This window comes from Budorcas taxicolor, chromosome 14, assembly GCF_023091745.1.
Source record: "Budorcas taxicolor isolate Tak-1 chromosome 14, Takin1.1, whole genome shotgun sequence".
Lineage (NCBI taxonomy): Eukaryota > Metazoa > Chordata > Mammalia > Artiodactyla > Bovidae > Budorcas > Budorcas taxicolor.
In genome coordinates this window covers 28,433,808-28,453,435 of record NC_068923.1, presented here as the reverse complement: position 1 = coordinate 28,453,435, position 19,628 = coordinate 28,433,808, and the positions used below count along the sequence as shown (strand labels likewise).

General features: G+C 39.5%; 1 protein-coding gene across 2 annotated transcripts in view; it reads left to right on the top strand.

The window, feature by feature from the left end:
- The window catches only part of NSMCE2 (NSE2 (MMS21) homolog, SMC5-SMC6 complex SUMO ligase), a 231,101-nt gene that overhangs the window by 73,238 nt on the left and 138,235 nt on the right, over window positions 1-19,628 (top strand). For both annotated transcript variants that reach the window (XM_052651787.1, XM_052651786.1), the window contains exon 4: window positions 4,179-4,332. In XM_052651787.1, the coding sequence (XP_052507747.1) occupies window positions 4,179-4,332 (154 nt within the window). The remainder of the gene's footprint in view (window positions 1-4,178; window positions 4,333-19,628) is intronic.

Below are 19,628 nucleotides of genomic sequence, written 5' to 3'. Positions count from 1 at the left end.
CCTGGGGCTGCTGCTGGCTGCTTCTGCACGGTGCTCACCACTCCCTGTTGTCCTGAGCTTCTTGGGGGTTTCCTCAGGTCCGTGCGTGTGCAGCCCTGTGGGCAGTTAGGACCCCTGGTAAAGACTCCTGTGCTTCTGCAGATGGTCTTCTTCTCTCTCTAGTTTTTGCCCTAGTACTTGAAGTGAAGTGAAAGTTGCTCAGTCGTGTCCTACTCTTTGCGACCCCATGGAATACAGTCCATGGAATTCTCCAGGCCAGAATACTGGAGTAGGTAGCGGTCCCCTTCTCTAGGGGATTTCCCCAATCCAGGGGTTGAACCGAGGTCTTCTACATAGTGGGTGGGTTCTTTACCAGTTGAGTCACCAGGGAAGCCCCTAGTACTTGAAGGATTTCCTCAAATGAAATCCGTTACTTGCTTTCTCTCAGTGTTTCTGATTTATGTTCCCTCGCTGGTTCCTTCTCAGTCCGCAAACATGTTGAAGACTCTATGCTAAAGTTGGAAGGAAAGAATAAAAAAAAATTAATATGTTCTGTGCTCCACAGTTAAACACAAACGTGGCATATTTAAGTCTTCATGGCATTGACGGCGTTCCTGATTTCCAATTAAGAAGTGAGATAGACCCAAGGCCTAGAAGGATTGTCCGCAAATCCACAACTTAGGGACCCAGACCTGTCTGATCTTGGGGTCCATGTTCTTTCTCAGCCATCATGTCAACTTCACTTCAAGCTACTGTTGACCACTCTACGAATAAACAAGTGTCCTTTGCTCTCTCTTTCCCATGATCTGCTTCCCATCTCTTTCTCCTTCCCTTGCTGCCAAACTTGATTCACTTGCTCATACAGTACCCCCTTAGTCCCTCTTCTTACATCACTAGAGTAGAATTTGCCATCTCTGTAATTCACTAGTTCATCAGCGTCACTTGAGCAGCTGCTATAACATAGATGGTATATTGGGCACCATGAAATGATCCTTGTCTGAGAGAAGCTTTGCAGGCTAGTCGGTTGAAACAGATAAGTAGTCCCAGTGCAGTGTACCAGTGCCTGGTAATTAAATCCAGTGGCTTCTTTTTAGCCCTTATCTTACTCGAGCTCTCCTGCATCATTTTTTCCAAAGGACAAGCATCTCTTAAGGAAATTCTCTTCTTTTCTTTTCTTCTTGGACTTGCCTTAACTCCTGGTTCTCTTCTTCACTTATTTTTTTTTTAAAGAATTCCTTTTTGCATTTCTCTTCTTTTCCTTCACATGCTCTCATTTTAAATGTCTCTCCAGCTGCTCACTAGATCTTTCCACTTAGATGTTGTGCAGATGTTCAGGATTGCCCTCTCTTTCCTCAAGAAAATTTTATTTAATTAGTCGCTCATATTAAAAATCTTGAAGACATCATCAGTTTCATGTCTTCCTCTCACAAAATGACTCAGTAATTCTGCTTCAAAAATAGCAATAGAATTTGATCAAGTTGCCAGCCCCTCTGCCATTAGTTAGCATAGTTCAGTAACTTCTTTTTCGTTTCCTGTCTTAATGCATCCTCGATGCTTTAACTACAGCAATCTTTTTTTTTTTTTTTTAAGAAAGAAAATTTTCATGGTATTATCACTTTATTCATTAGAGTATTTTAATGTCTTTCACTGCTGCCTATCAAATCAAGCCTCACTTTCATAGCCTGGCTCCCAAAGCTGTTTACCACGTACTCCTGATCAGCTTTTCTGGTCTTCTCTCCTGTTTAGCTACACAGAGAAGCCACTCACTTGATAAGTGGGTGCTACTTAAAAACATGACCTTTTCTTTCCAGGACAATATTAAATTCCCATTCTGTTAACTACAGTGTCTGCTAAGTTTACTTCTCAGTTAGTTTCTCTCTTAAAATTCCTTTAACCCCATGTATGAACTGAATTGTATTCTCCCATCATTCATATGTTGAAGGCCTAACCTCTAGTATCTCAGAATGTGTTTGGACATAGAGTCTTTAGAGATAATCAAAGGTAAAATGAGGTCATTGGGGTGCTTCCTTTTAATGTGGTGACTGGTGTCCTTTCAAGAGAAGAATATTTGGACACAGACACGTACAGAGAGAAGACTGTGTCACAGGGAGAAGATGGCCTTCTACAGACCAACCCTGCTGTCACCTTGGTCTCAGATTCCTAGACTCCAGAGCTATGAGAAAATGCATTTCTGTGGTTTAAGCCATCTAGTTTGTGTTACTTTGCTATGACAGTCTTACCAGACTAGTACACCCAGTGACTTAAAACTCAGGTTTTAAGTCTTGTACCCAGGGAGTTTATCCTTAGGAAAAGGATGGACTAAGGCTCTAATAGATCCTCTTCTCCCTCCCCCTCAGACTTCTTGGAGGTATTTTTATGTTTGTCTTAGGAAAAGAGGGCCATCCTTACTTATTTCAGACCAGGTAACACTTATGGTCAACTTACAACTCAAAGAATGGCTTTTTTCTTTCCTCATTTGGGATTCTGTATCTCTTTATCTTGAGAATACAAACAAGGCAAAAAACCATTAAAAAATAGAATTAATTCCTATTTATTGCATTGATTTAAACAGATAATGAGTTTAATATTTTCCAGGCTCTCATTTTGAGAGCTGGAGTACAGTAAGTTCTCTTTGCAGTGGATAGCTATGCCAAGTGCAGCATCAAGTTTCCAGAGAAGGTATTTGCTGCAGTGAAATTTTGTGCTTTACAGCAGTTCTCTGGAGGTTCTAGCTGTGGGGGAAGAAAGTACTCTGAATCACTAAGTTTGATGTATTCAGGTTTTCCTAGTCATACTTCAAATTGCTGCATTGTCAACTCCAAAATGCCTCCATCCCCTGCCCCGCACTTTTCTGCCCAACTCCTCAGCAGTGGTTGTATTGGGTCTGGGGAGATTAAGCGTGTTGAGTGGGTTAGAGACTTTGTTGGAAACGGACATCTGCATTTACTGATATCTGCTCAGATTAGCTCTTTTCTGATCATGGAAGATTAATAATTTCATACTAATCAAAGACCTTGAGAAGCTTCACATGTGTGCTTTTATTTTACAAATCCAGAAAGGGAGCCCCTTATTCCCTTCTGAGAACTCATCATATATTTTCTGTGTCTGCTCTGTGCCCTCTTCTTGCTACAGCCTTGAACTTGTCTCATCTTGTTCTCTCCAGTGTAGAGATAGAGAATAACCATGCACTGGATAGAGGTACTGTTATTTTTGTGATATTAGGCATTATTATTCGATTGATTGTCTTTGTACCTTCTTGTTTCCAAACTGGGCTTTATTGTTTCTTTAGCCCGATAGGACTTATTTTAAATTTTCAATTACATATGACTTGTCACTAAAGCCTCGCCATGTTTTTCACACCTCTCTGATGATGGATCCAGCACTGGTTGAGCTTCATCAGTGCAATGAGAAGACAGTCAGTTCCTATACTCCGTACTTTACATATAGATTTAGGTATTTTGATTTCATGCTTAATTTTCTTTTTTGATTTGGCTAATGCATAGCATGCGTAGCAATTAAACAAAAGAAGATTATCTAATTCTTTCCTCCATGACAGAAGATAATCAAAGCAGAGGACTTACAGATAATCTTTTGACTTTGAATGGTAAAATATGATGCTTTCAACATTTTTGCATGTTTGAAAATTTTATAATATAATATTGGTGGAGGGGAGAATAAAAATTGAGAGGTTAGCTTTGAACAGACTAGGGGCACTTACTCCTGGTGACCGCAGATGGTGGAAGTTTGGGGCTAAAGTCTCCACTCATTTTGTGAAGGAGGAGCCAGCCTCACCTGCTGGGGCCTAGGACCAGAGAAGAGGAGTGCTGGAGAGAATGCAGGACAGACTTGAGAGGAAGGAGGGGGGTACCGCATAGACCTAAATGAGAAGAAGCGCCATCATGCTCAGTTTCGGGTGAAGGTGGGGGACACAGTTGCGTGGTATTTGTCTGGACATGGCAAGTTAGCAGGGCAACGAAGGGATAGTGTAAGAAACCAAAGGGTAGATGGGGTAAATGAGTTTCTCTGCTGTCCACTAGCAGTCTGTTTCTGAAACAGGGCCCTGCCTCCCTGGTTCTCTGTTGAAGGAAATTCTGTTCTCTACCTCTATATTTATATTTGAATAAAATGCAAAAAAAATACTGTTACAAGACTGTGTCATTGTTAACATTTAACTACAGTAATTTTATTGTCCTCCTCAGGTAAAAGAAGAACGTTCAGAGAAAATACCTGATCTAAAATTATTAGTGGAGAAGAAGTTTTTGGCTTTACAGAATAAGAATTCCGATGCAGACTTTCAAAATAATGAAAAATTTGTCCAATTTAAACAACAGCTGAAAGAACTAAAGAAGCAATGTAAGTCAGCATGCTTTGCTTTGGTTTGGCTTTTTTAAATTACGGAAGTGACTGGATGAACAGTCCCAGAAAACTGATTTTTATAGAGTTTGCTTATCTGCTTGGCTTGATCTTCTTTCTAAATCGCTTTTTTATTGTTGTTGCAAATCTGTATTTTGTCTAACTTTTGGTTCAAATCAGCCTATCCATTTCTGAAAGCCAACGGTTTCCACAAAGTGCTAAGAAAATTCCCCAGCAGGTAGAGAAAGTTACACTGTTATTGTCCCACCGCTGGGAAAGAAATTGGAAAAATAAAACTAAATAGCAAAGGTAGTTTTCAAATTTTAAACTGCTGTGCCAAGCTTTAAAATAACTGTATCTTGATTCTAGTTTTGCTGTTTTACAGTAGTAGGAGCAATGTTTTCTCAAATATGAGACCAAAATCCTCTTGATCTCTTCTATCTGGGTGGTAGTATAAATTCCACGTGATTTTCTTTTTTTTTTTTTTTTTGCCTTCCTAGGAAACTTTATTATACTCAGGTTTTTAATGCACATAATTTTAATTTAAAAATGAGAGTAGAAAAATTATTAATTGTACCCCCAAAATCTTGAAGACAGTGTTGGCAGAAATATGTTTTTTATACAGTGAAGTACATATCCTTTTTTTTTTCTCCCTTTTTCCCCATATAATCCACATACCAATTTTACGTAATTTTATTGTTTTTACACTAGCATCAGTTGCTGTTCTTTAGGTTTGAGGCTCTTTTATTCCTTAGAGAATTGAAGCAAGTAATTTTTTTTTAAACTTTGGTTTCATATCACCTTCATTTGCATATACATGGGACAGGAATACATGATATAAGATAAATTTACTTCATGTTCATATTTGTATTTAGCAGGATTCCTATTTTTAAATAGGCCTTCTTTTAAATATAAGCATTTTCTTTAAATTGATGATGAGATCTCAAAAAATAACTGAGGAAGCAGCTTTACTTTTGTCTATTTTACAAATAACTTAAGTTTCACAATTTGGAATGTTTTGCAATCATGATGAGACTTTTGCTTTTACTGTAAATTTAAATAGTAAGCATTTTTCCCCACATTTCAAATCTATGTGTTTTTTTGGTTGTTGTTGTTCTTCATTGAACAGCATAGCTACCAAATCTCTCTAAATTAATCTGTACTGTTTCCCCAGATGGATAACAATTCTCCAAATAGGTAATAATTTGCTAGTGCCTTTCTGCTCTAGATGCTATTAAATTGAAGTTCTTGCTTTGGTCAAAATAACCAAATTATTTTATTTTTCTTCTTGGAGACAATAATCACAAATTATGGCAGATTTAGCATCTGATCATAATTCTTGATTTTTTTTTAGATATTTTATAATGCAGATTAAAGGACAAATATTCAAAAAACAGAAATTTCTTCCCACTTTGTTATTGTTTACAAAGTTATTATTCCATAAGAGAAAACTATAAAGATCTTTAGAATCATATACTCATGTGGAAGTGCCTTCTAATTAACAGTGTATAGTCAACAGAATTATAATTATTGGAATTATAGTATCATTTCTTTAATTCTCTCTAAAATGAGGAATGAGGAAGAGGTTTCCCCAGGCCAGCAGTATACATCGTTTGTCTGGATAGTTAAACCTTACTACAGAGTAAATTTATATTTAAGAAAACTTCCTTATATACAGTTTCCTTACATATGGTAACACTAGAATTAAGAGAACTTTCCTTTTATGTCTCCTAAAGTAATCTTTTTAAAAATTTTTAAATATCAAATGGTAAAACAAGCAAAATATTAATTAATATTCTTTTAAGATACTCTGTAAGATGTATATACTTTACTTGCAAAAATGTGATTTTTAGTGCATCATTGTTAGTGCTATCAGTTAAACTGGTGCCATGCCTCCTGGATTTCATTTCTTTAGATGTATGCTAGTGAGGATGCTGGTTAGCACCAGGCTTGTACAGTTTTGTGGAGCCAAGTCAAAGAGATTATAATTTATAAAGAAGCTGGTGAATCTGTTTATTTTGAGAGATGTTCTGAAGGCAAGGAATTACAGTAGTAATTTTGTGGATTTTTTTTTTTAAGGTTGGAAAAGACAAGCCAGGGAGAGATACTTGAATCTAGTTGCCTATTTTGACAAAGGCTAAAGCATTTTTATGGTCTGCACATAGTAGAAGAGTTCTTTCAATGAAAATCACCCCACATTTTCACCAACTTTATTATTTAAGAACATAAATTGCATGGGATTACATTTTACCAAATAAGGATTTAATGAAAGAAATACCAGGAAGCTCTTAGGTGGGGGGAAATCAGGGAGACCAAAATCAGGTCTGTCTGGTGCCCTGACCTGAGGAGGTGCCCTCATTTCTCAAGGCAGCTCAGCCTACAGCAGTTAATCCTGCTGCAGCTCAGCGGCTACTTCTCAAAGTGACCGGTCTCAAGAACCCCTTACATTCTTAAATTTACTGAGGGCCAGGGACTTTCTTGGTGGTCCAGTGGTTAAGACTTTGTGCTTCCATTGCTGAGGATGCAGGTTTGATCCCTGGTTGATTAGGGAACTAAGATCCCACGTGCCATGGTGTGTGGCCAGTTTACGTGTGTGTGTGTGTGTGTGTGTGTGTGTGTACAACAAACAGCATATTTTTTAAAATTATTTTTTATTTAGGGCCCCCAGACAGCTTTTTAACTTTTCATGGGTTGTAGCTGTTGGCATCTAAATAGAAATCAAAACTGAGGAACTTAAAATATATTAATGCACTTAAAAAATCAATCATAAGTCTATTACATGTTAATATAAAGAACGTTATGACATATAACTAGGTATTTTCCAAACAAAGAAAAATTAGTGGGAAGAGTGGCATTATTTTACATTTTTGCAAATCTTTCGATTTCTGGCTTAATAGAATGCAGCTGGGTCTTCATATTTGCTTATGCATTTAATCTGTTGTGCATTGTTTTGATTGACGATTGACTTTTTTTTAAGTGTTTTGGTTGAACCAAAGAAAGTCCAGCTTCACACATAGGTAGTTGGACTCGCTGAAAGGATCTTGCAGACCACCTGAAATTCTCATTTTGAAAACCACAGATTTAGGCCAAGGGTGAGTACATTTGGCCCCATTGGCCAAATCCAGCCTACACCCTTTTTCTCTATGACTTACAAGCTAAGATTTTTTTGTTTTTGTTTTTATTTTAATATTTTTCAATTGTTAGGGGGAAAAAGTCAAGAGAAGAATGTGATGTGAGAATTAAATAATTTAAATTTTAGTGTTCATAAGTAAATTTTTATTAGAATCTAGACACATTCATTTATTTACATGTTGTTTATAGGTACTTTACATCATAATGGCAGAGTTGAGTGGTTGCATCAGAAACCATCTGACCCACAAAACTTATTTTTACTATCTGACTCTTTCCTGAGTGGTTAGAAATAAGGGAAGGTATTTTTGTCGTTGTTAACTTTAGATTTTTTCCTGCTGCTGCTGCTAAGTCACTTCAGTCATGTCTGACTTTGTGCGACCCCATCAATGGCAACCCACCAGCTCCTCTGTCCCTGGGATTCTCCAGGCAAGAATACTGGAGGGAGTTGCTATTTCCTTCTCCAACGCATGCATGCATGCTAAGTCGCTTCAGTCGTGTCTGACTCTGTGCGACCCCATGGACAGCAGCCCACCAGGCTCCTCTGTCCACGGGATTCTCTGGGCAAGAGTACTGGAGTGGGTTGCCATTTCCTTCTCCAAGATGTTTTCCTAAATACCATGCATTTTTCTCTGTTATACTCAGAACACCTTATGTGCCTGCTATATATGAATCTTTGCAGCTGGTGCTCTGAGATCAAAACAAGGCAGAGTTCCAGGACCTGGAGAAGATAATACATACAATTCTGGTAGAGCCATGAAAGCAAATACCCAAGCAAAAGCAAAGACAAAATGTCAAAAACAAATATTATACAAGTGGGCCTTAATGGAGGAAGAACAGGAATGCAGATTTTATCTGTGTTGGTTGATAGGGGTTGCCTGGAACTATGTGTTCAAAATGCTTCGGAGGCTAGGTTCAGGCCTTGCAAGAAAGAGTGTGCTGAAGGATTGTGGGAAAAGAAGAGAAGCAGTGCAGATATCTGGTATTTACCATCTCTAGAATATAACAGCAGCAGATGAATTATACTCATTTGAGGATATGCTTACTCTGAAGGTCACATACTTCAGTTGCACACAGTAAGGTTTTTTAGTAGTTATTTGTGTCTTGCAGATATTGCCAGGCATTCAATCCATCTTCTTTGGGCAAATCGTTTTATGTGTGGGTACCCAGTGTCCTGAGTGTTAGAGATATTATGTCTGCCTCAACTTCCTAGGATTATTACCAAGGTTAAATGAGATAGTAGATCTTCGCAAACTCTGAAAGTTTACTTTACATTTAAGTTATTATTGAGAAAGAGCTAGTAAAGCATAGTGGAAAGAATGTGACTTTAGTAGCCAGAAGACCTGAGTTTGAGTCAATAAATAAGTAGCCTGATCTCCGTACCAGTACCACCTGTTTTTCTTAGGGCTAATTCTTAGTCATACAAATCAAGATTGTGATTGAAGATAATTTTTATATTTGGTGGCAGTGATAATAAATGAGCCAGGAAACAATTTTCACAGAAGAGAATTCTGTTCCCCTAAATGGTAATCATGGTCTTACTAACCCAAGTTGTAAAATAAACAATATGACTTGGTTTAGGGCAGACAGAACCAGACCTAGTTGGATAAAATTATTTTAATTTACCTGAACAGTATATTCATATTGTAATATTTTCTCTTCCTTGTCTCTTTTACTTAAACAGTTTACAGTATTGCAACTCATGGTTTCCTGTGATTTTAATGCCAGGAAAACTTAATTAGAATATGCAGACGGCTTCCCTGGTAGGTCATCTGGTAAAGAATCTGCCTGCAAAGCCAGAGACCCTGGTTCAACTCCTGGGTTGGGAAGGTCACTAGAGAAGGGATCAGCTACCCACTTCAGTATTCTTGGGTTTCCCTGGTGCTCAGATGGTAAAGAATCCGCCTGTAATGAGGGAGACCTGAGTTCGATCCCTGGGTTGGAAAGTTCCCCTGGAGAAGGGAATGCCAACCCCCTCCAGTATTCTGCCCTGGAGAATTCCATGGGTCGCAAAGAGTCGGACACAACTTTCACTTTCTGTATAAACACTTTCTCAAGTTATCAAGTAATCTTTCTGGTGTCCCTTATTCACTTACCAATTATATAATTAGTAGGCATCAAAAGTTTTAGTATAGGTCAGCAAGGCAGAAATTGAGGGCATTTACACTAGTTCATACTTAGAAACCTTTACAATTTAAGGGCTTCACTTTGTTGTCAAAATAGAATTTACTGTGAATCTGAGAGCTTTAGTATTAAATAATAGGAAATGTAATTTTGATGGTACCTTTAAATGTTAAAAGGGTGTGTCTTTTTTAATGCAGATTTGCTAATCTGAAGATGTTCACCACAAATTTAACAGTATACTTAGATCACATATGAGATATGCAGAATACGAGATACAGAGATAATTGAATCCATGTGTGAAACTCAGAAGTCAATTTAAGTGATACATAAATCTGGACAAAAAAGTCATTATCACTTCTCATAATAATTTTTCAGTGTGTGTGTAGGAATTCACACTATAATCTTGTATATTATATGGGTTTAGAAAATAACTATGTGCTCATTGTAGGGCTCAAAACTGATAAAATAGGGAGTGGCCATTCACTTCACAAAAAGATTTGCTCATAGATTCTGTTAGATAGGGAGTTCCTTAAGAATACTAGAATACCTTTACTGTTCCTTGTGGGTTGCTTACCCCATCCTTCATCATCTGTTCAAAGCCACAGTGTCATGCCGCGTGAGCAGGGCTTCTGTATTTTGCCTACCTCTGTATTCCTTGAGGTCTAGGTACCTGGTATGTATGGCACAGATCCTTGATGGTCACAGGAGTCTTCAGGAGAACTGCCATATACCTGAGAGCTTGTGTTTAGTCGCTCAGTCAATGTCTCTTTGCAACCCCGTGGACTGTAGCCCACCAGGCTCCTCTGTCCACGGAATTTCTCAGACAAGGATGCTGGAGCGGGTTGCTGTTTCCTACTCCAAGGAATCTTCCAGACCCAGGGATTGAACCGGTGTCTCCTGCATTGGCAAGCAGATTCTGGGAAGCCCACCCAACAGCTTATGCCCTACCTAAAGGAGATGCCTGTATCCCTGCTCCTATGAGGGAGGGTGGACACAGTGTTACCAGATCTTCAGGTTTTGGGAAAACCCAGAAGTTTAGCTGATTATTTTTTAGTTACTAAATTTTTTGAACCACTGTGCAGACAGAACTGTCAGTTTGTGAGCTTTGATTTTGCCTTCTCATAATACCATTTTTCAGTGCCTTGTTAAGCACTTAACAGGGGACATCTGTATTAATTTGGTCAATTAACAGTAGATTATGATTTCTTCAGCAAAAGGGATGCTTTTGTTTCAAGATACTTCAAAATAAGGCCAGAGTGTGCATTTCCTGCCGTTTGGGAATGTGGAGTAGGAACCCAGTGGATTCTGTTGAAAAGCAGGTGGAGATTTTATGTTGAGGGGCCAAGTAGGGGAATCCCTACACCAGTTGCAGATGAACAGGGGAGTTTTAGGGAAGATTAGCTGTTTTGAGGATTGGAAAGGTGTATGTGAGTTTTGAAGCCTACTGGAAGGAGAGAGGCGAGGAAGAAGAAAAGGAGGTGCTTAGAAATATGTTCCATGTGTTTAAACTACACCAGGTGTTGACCAACCTGACTTAATGCTGATCCCCTTCAACCTTTAAATCTCTTTGTCGTGCAATATAACTGTCTATCCAGACAACATATATTGCTGGCCTGCAATTAACCATAGCCCAAGCCCCTTTAAAGTAGGAATAGTTTCTCATTCATCTCTGTGTTCCTTTTGTTCCTTATCTAGTTGGAGCTCAGGTAATATTTATAGAACAGAATTATTCAACTAGAAAAAGAGGGTCAGAATCTAGTTAAGGTAGTCTCACGGTAAAACGTCTTTTCCCTTCAATATTGTGCCTAAAATCAGCAGCAGAGGGTTAACAACTATATTACCTTTGACAGTCCTTTATTTTTTTAATTACTCAGAAAAGACAGCATACATGATTCTGTGTTATAACCTGTTATATGATATGTTAGTGTAAATGTATATGTAGCAACACATCGTTTTTAACACCACAGCAGTATCATACTCAGGAATTGATGCTCACTTGCTTAGAACATTTAAGCAAACTTATAAAAGTTTAAGCTTGCTGGCTCTTCTATAGACAATTTTATCATCTCTGTTGCCCTTAGTTGATCTTCATTTTTTCTTTAATATTGATGACATCACTATTCATTTGCTGGATGACCACTAATTGTTGGGAAATGCTAAAAGTCATAAGTTTCACAAGAGATTGACTTTTCCACAGTGGATTATATCCCTGGCCTGAGGACTCATGCTTATTGAGTGAAATTTACACCCTGTGCAAATGTTTTATTCTTTGTGTATTTGCCTCTCTCCTTCTTCCTCTTTGAGTCATTCTGTCTGATTCTTTTGTGGCTCTTTCCTCCCTTCTGCTTTCTTTGTGTTTCCTACCCAGATGGTTTCTCTTTCCCGTAGGTCTTTATTTACATCAGGGGTAGCTAAGTGCTACCATTCCCGTCTTAATGATGAAGCAGCTTCCGAGAGATTAAGTGATATGCCCAGGGTTACAAAGCTCATAAACAGTAGAACCAGATGACACGAGATGCCAAGGAGAGAGAATTAGAAAGAGATGTAGCTATCCTCTCTCTTCTGTTTCATAAAGTTATTTCCTAGGAAGTTTTACACTTTAAAGCAGATTTGGGGTTCAGTTCATTGCTCAGTTGTGTCCGACTCTTTGCAACCTTATGGACTGCAGTACACCAGGCTTCCCTGTCCATCACCAGCTCCCGGAGCTTGCTCAGATTCATGTCCATCGAGTCGGTGAAACCATCCAACCATCTCATCCTCGTCCCCTTCTCTTCCTGCTTTCAATCTTTCCCAGCATCAGGATCTCTTCTAAGGAGTCAGTTCTTCACATCAGGTGGCCAAACTATTGGAGCTTAAGCTTCAGCATCAGTCCTTCCAATGAATGTTCAGGACTGATTTCCCTTAGAGTTGACTGATTTGATCTCCTTGCAGTCCAGGGGACTCTCAAGAGCTAGTGAAACTAATTCAGATTAGATTGATTCTGTTGTGGTGGAGTTTTAATCAGGGCATTAAGCTATCAGGGAGCTCTTTGGGAGTGAAAAATTGGCTTTTCTACATGCATGTTGTAATAAGCAATAAAAGATGCCCGTATACTCCACCTTCACTCTAGAGTTTCCCCTAGTCTTTTAGGAAAATAGTATTCAGTTCAGTTCAGTTCAGTCGCTCAGTCGTGTCCAACTCTTTGCGACCCCATGAGTCGCAGCACACCAGGCCTCCCTGTCCATCACCAACTCCTAAAGTTCACCCAAACTCATGTCCATCAAGTCGGTGATGCCATCCAGCCATCTCATCCTTGGTCGTCCCCTTCTCCTCCTGCCCCCAATCCCTCCCAGCATCAGGGTCTTTTCCAGTGAGTTAACTCTTCGCATGAGGAAGCCAAAATATTGGAGTTTCCACTTCAACATCAGTCCTTCCAATGAACACCCAGGGCTGATCTCCTTTAGAATGGACTGGTTGGATCTCCTTGCAGTCCAAGGGACTCTCAAGAGTCTTCTCCAACACCACAGTTCAAAAGCATCAATTCTTCGGCGCTCAGCTTTCTTCACAGTCCAACTCTCACATCCATACATGACTACTGGAAAAACCATAGCCTTGACTAGACAGACCTTTGTTGGCAAAGTAATGTCTCTGCTTTTAAATATGCTATCTAAGTTGGTCATAACTTTCCTTCCCAAGAGTAAGTGTCTTTTAATTTCATGGCTGCAATCACCATCTGCAGTGATTTTGGAGCCCAAAATAATAAAGTCTGACACTGTTTCCACTATTTTCTCACCTAGTTCCCATGAAGTGATGGGACCAGATGCCATGATCTTCGTTTTCTGAATGTTGAGCTTTAAGCCAACTTTTTCACTCTCCTCTTTCACTTTCATCAAGAGGCTTTTTAGTTCCTCTTCACTTTCTGCCATAGGGTGGTATCATCTGCATATCTGAGGTGATTGATATTTCTCCTGGCAATCTTGATTCCAGCTTGTGCTTCTTCCAGCCCAGCATTCTCATGATGTACTCTGCATAGAAGTTAGATAAGCAGGGTGACAGTATACAGCCTTGATGTACTCTTTTTCCTATTTGGAACCAGTCTGTTGTTCCATGTCCAGTTCTAACTGTTGCTTTCTGACCTGCATATACGTTTCTCAAGAGGCAGGTCAGGTGGTCTGGTATTCCCATCTCTTTCAGAATTTTCCACAGTTTATTGTGATCCACACAGTCAAAGGCTTTGGCATAGTCAATAAAGCAGAAATAGATGTTTTTCTGGAACTCTCTTGCTTTTTCTATGATCCAGAGGATGCTGGCAATTTGATCTCTGGTTCCTCTGCCTTTTCTAAAACCAGCTTGAACATCTGGAAGTTCATGGTTCACGTATTGCTGCAGCCTGGCTTGGAGCATGTTAAGCGTCACTGTACTGATAGAAGTGGTGACCAGGCTTTGTACGATGCCTACTACAGGTGGTGCTTAATCCGTGCTAGTTGGAGTATTAATGCACAGGCATTGTTTGAGGGCTTGCCTATAAAAGGTATTCGTATACTTTATATACATTATTGTTTATTTCTCACAGTTCTACAGCAACTATACCCGTATTATAGATTAGGAAATATGCAGAGAGGTGAGATGGCTTCCCTCAGGTCATAAGTGCTTAAATTCAAACCCAGGTTTAGGTGACGCCAGAGTTCACGTTCTTTCCCTTGTATACCACATCAACTCTTGAAAACCTTTCCACTTTTTTTTTTTTTCCTTCTCTCAATTAAAGCATTTCATGCATCTCTTTAAAAATTGATGTGTTCTGGGACTCTCGAGTAGTGAACAGTGAACCCAGATTATGAATCTCTGTTGATGCCCTCTGGTGACACTGATAGAATCTGCTCCATCTGGCTGAGAACTTCTTGCTTAGTCACTTGTGTTTAGAGATCAGGGAGTAGGGTTCATATCAGGCCTTATATAGTATTTTATGTGTGCTGATATTGCTTTCAAAGCAGCCCCTAGAGAATCATGTTGTAGCTGAGCCCATTTTATAAAGAAGTGAGACTCAAAAGGCGAGTAGTTTGGTCAAGGTCACAGAGTAAGTTACAGAGTGAAACTGAGTCCTCCTTTTGCAGATCCCATGGTTTTGGCAATACATTCAGTAAATAGTGCAGGAGAATGCCTTTTCCGGTGTGAATAGTTGCCGTGCTAGGGAGAAAGGAATAGGATGTTTATTACACCACAAGTTTAGAACAAATTCCATGAAATATACTTCAAGCATAGCAGCAGTAATCCCATGCACATCCATCATCCCTTTTAATCTTTGCAGCATCCACGTGCCGGAGAGGAATGCGTGGAAAATGCAGGTTCTGTTTTTAGCAGACTGGTTCCTGGAGGTGACATATTTACCCAGTGTCTCACTATCAGGAGGTCAGAAGGATAACAAATACATCTCTGAGGAGAGGGGAAGCTTTAGAATGAGAGATGACTATAATTAAAGTTATTAGGAAAGAAAGGTTCAGGTATCAAGGGAGGAATGAGTCAGCAGCAAGTTTAAACAAACTGTGGACTGCGGGTGTTTCTCTCCTGGTGGCTTATTTTGAGAGAGTGTGATGTCATCTGTGCCCAGAAAGCAGCCTGACCCCAGAATAGGAGTAAGTGTCCTGGAGAGATGCACATCACGCTTAAGAATTGTCTTGTTGAGGTATTAGTTCCTGAGATTGGAAGGAGCTAGTTTGTAATTATTAGATGAATATAATGAGCATCCATTTGTAGTTGACATCTGGCTCCTACCAGCCCCTGGGGAACCACTATTTGTTTTTTCTCCATATAGTTTTGGCTTTTCCAGCTTGCTGCATACATGGAGTCATGCAGGGTGTAGCCTTGTAAGTGGCTTTTTTCCACTAAAGCAAGAACGCATGTGAGTTTCATCCGCAGTTTGTTGCGTCGTGTTGCTATAATAGTCTGTCATATAGATGTACCATAGTTATATGCTCTTCTGTTCAGTCACCAATTCAAGGTCGTTTCAGTGGCTTCCAGCTTGGAGCCATTATGTTTAAAGCTGTTCCAAGTGTCATGTGTAGGCTTTTATGTGAATGTGAGTTTTAATTTCTCTAGGATAAATATCTAGGTGTGCAACTGCTGGCTTATATGGTGAGTACGCATTTAACTTACAAGACACTGATAGACTGTTTTCCAGCATGGTCCCATCTTATATGCCTGTGAGTATTGTATTAATAGTTGCTGTGTACCCTCACCAGCCCTTGGGTTATTTTGGTTTTGTTTTTAATTTTAGCCGTTCTAGTAAGTCTGTAAGGTTAGCTCATTGTAGACTTAGTTTGTGTTTTTCTAATGACAATGATGCTGAACATGAAGTTCCTTTTTTGTACTTAAATTTTTCATATAATGTTCATGTTTTCAAGGGTATTCATGTATCTCCTACATTTATTATTTAGTTTATCCAAGAGTCATTTTAGACAGTTTGGGGCAGTGGTTCTCACTCAGTCTGTTCCCACACCAGCAGCCATCAGCATCACCTGGAAACTTACTGAAAATACAGATTTTTCAGATGCGCTCAAGAGCAACTGAATCGGAAACTCTGGTGACGGGACTGAATTTTAACAAGCCCTCCAGGTGATCTCCTCTAAGCCAGAGTTTGAGGACCATTGGTTTGCAGTAGTGGCGCTTACCTGTCACTGGATATCAGTATCAGCTGTGAACCTTAAAAGTAAAATTAGAGTCCAGTTCCAACCCCCAGAAATTCAGAATTAATTAGTTGGTGTCATATGGGGCTCTAGGCATTTTTTTAAGTTCTCTGGGTGGTACTACTGTACAATCAAGGATGAAAGTAGCTTATCTACCCAAGGTTGTTTAGCTAGGCATTGTAGAGGACACGAATCTGACTTCTAATTCCAAGTCTCATGTAGCTTATTATCTAAAAGGGAAGGTCCAAAAATACGCAGCATAGGTACGGGCATATATAAATCCCTCAGCAATTACCTAATAAGTTAAATTGTACTTGGTGTCCTGGGTTTGATTGTAAACTACCTTTATATGTAATTCTATATCTGAAAGCCTCATTTTTGTATTCCATGTTGTAGTTCACATTCATTCATTCAAGCAGTGTTTATTGAGTATGCTGAGAATGTGGTCGTGAATAAACTAGACAAATCCCTAGTTTACATTCGAGCTTACATTCTGGTCTTTGGCACCTAGGTAGCCTCTACTCACTTTACAGTCTTTAAGTGGAATATAGTACACATCTTACTAGCTCTAAAACAAAGTGGTCTGTTCATATGCAAAATTGATAGCTTTAATAATCATATTTTTGTTATATTCAAGTATTGTCCTGCAGAATTATTTGCCTTGTATTTGTTAATATTTTAGTCATGAAATCTATTTTCTCGATAACTTTTTTAAGCCATGTATTTAATCATCTCCATTAATAACACTGTTAAGAGCAGAGACTGTCCAACCCATGGAAAGATCCTAGAATTTGGGATCAGAAAATATGAATTGAGATTCTGAATAATAGTTTGTGTTTTTGATCCAGTAAATAGAATTTTACATTTCTGTAAAGTATAGGTAATAAAATAATAATGCTTCTTAGTCCCCAGAGTTGTATAGGGATTAAACCAGATATTTTAAAATGAAAAGTGAAAGTGCTTTTATAACCTGTAATATACTCCCTCAAATATTAGTTTCCTAATCTTTTTTTAACTTGCTTAAAGGCATTAACTTTAATAATTTTTATTTCAAAAGTTAAATATTTTATACTTGATTAGCAGTTGGCACGCATCCTTAAGTACAAGGAGACAAAATGTTTAGTTCTTTTGTAAAAGTGTTAAGAGATTGTAAAGAAGGATAAAATAGACTGTCAAGTAGTTAAGGAATGTTCTGTCATTGACAAGGGTGTGAACAAAAAATGTTGGTAAGGTGACAGATCATTTTTCAGTACAATATTGGTTTTGGCAACCTTTTCTTGATAGGAGGCAGAGAGTGAAGTGTTGGGAACAGCCCTAGACACATAGCGAGCCGTGCTGCCCCTGATGACGCGTGTTCATTATGAGCAGATGCATTGGAGCTGCCGTTGTTCATCACTGCCGTGCATGGGCCTTCACTGTGTTAGGGATTCTGTTACAGATCAGCATTTAACTGCAGAGGACCCCCTTTGTGTCTGAATCTGGCTATTAAGCTTTTCTTTCTTTTTTTAAAATCCCCCAGTGACTTATTTCAAATTACATTTTTTAGTGAATTAGCACCTCTGATAATGCAGAACACAAGGCTAGACACCAGGACCGCAGACAAGTAATTCATGTTTTGGAGGGTGAGGCAGAAAAGCAAACTGGCCACTCGAGATGACGGGGCCCTAGAACTTGACTCAGAAAACTTGGAGAGACGAGAGTGGGGTGGGGACGTTGATGAAAGATGTTGAGTAGAACTTTCCAGGATAAATGTAGCTAATTTTTTAAAATAAAATACTGAAGTTTTCCTGGGCAGAAGAATCAGTTTGCTTTAGTTGTGGGGTGCTTGGTTGGAGCACCTACTGAGCGAGGGCAGGCACCGCACATTGTCTGCGGCTAGGACATGCCTAGGACAACACCTTGGCATGGCACCAGTGCTTCCTGTATATTTGGGAAGTAAGTGAAGACCTATAAGGGAAAGGGTTAAGGGGAGGGCACCTTTTTTTCTCCCACAGGACAAATATTCCATGCCAGATCCTTTGACGCACACTCGTCCTTGGAATGAGAGCATAGGGTCAGGCGTCGTGTCCCTTTTCATCCAAGTCCCTTTGGCAGACTCAGGCAGAACCGTGCACTAAGTACAAAGTGTGGCTGCCAATTGGCTGGAGGTGTTCCCAGACTTTCTGGCAACCTTCCTTGCCCCGTTTGACCATTGGCTGCTTACTGGTGGAAAGTACTTCCTTCCTCTTTCCCTAGGGGGACACTGTTCTGTGACTTCACTTCAACTGCTTTAGCAGGAAACTTACAAGTTACCCTTAAGAGTTTTTAATTCCTTCCCCAGCCATCAGGCTTAAGTAACCTCCGTCTCTCCTGTTACACAGTAGCACTGATTTTTCCACCCACACACAAGGTGTTAAGTTGACTATGCATCTTCCATTTGAGAGTATTACAGAGTTAAGAAAATATAGTAGTTGCTTATGTAGGTATATTTTCCTTCTGCTTCAGAGCATAACAGTTTTATTTTTACATTTACCGAAAGCAAAAAAATTATTCCTACCAAGAGATGTGTAGAACCGTTCAGCCAGTTACCAAGACGCACTGTCTAGTCCCATTCCTAAGACCCCCCGCCAAGCCTCTCTCCACTTCTTTCTGCTCCTGCTGCTCCACTCCTCTGTCTCTTATGTGTTCCCTGTCCCAGGAATTGCCTCTTGCCAGTTTTTGCTAGAGTGAGTGATGGTTCTAAAAGTGTAGGTCTGGTCATGGTTGTCCACTGTGTATCTTTCAAAGGCCCTCCCAACCCTCATGGCATAAAGATTGTTCTGGCAACCAGACTTTTTTTTCCCTTTTCTTTTTTCACTTTCTCACCACTTTTCTCTCTAGCCCTTTGATCCAGACACTTGGAGTTCCCAGAAAGTATTGTGTTCTCCTTCACCTCTAGGCTTTCACACTTAGTAATCTCTTCATGAAATATTCTTTGTACCCACCCCTCTCTTCACTTGGTTATGAAAAAGTTTACCCATCTGCCTTGATACGGATATCATGGACTTCGTGGAGTCCTCCCCAAGGTAGAATAAGTGCACAGCTATTACGTGGGACCTTTCAGTCTGTTCAGTTCAGTCGCTCAATCATGTCTGACTCTTTGCAACTCCATGGACTGCAGCACGCCAGGCTTCCCTGTCCATCACCAACTCCCAGAGACTACTCAGACTCGTGTCCATCAAGTTGGTGATGCCATCCATCCATCTCATCCCGTTGTCCCCTTCCCCTCCCACCTTCAATCTTTCCCAGCATGGGGGTCTTTTCCAGTGAGTTCGTTCTTTGTATCAGGTGGCCAAAGTATTGGGACCTTTAAAGAAGCTTTAATCTGGTGAGGAATATCTAATGGCAAAAGTTAGCATGTGAGAT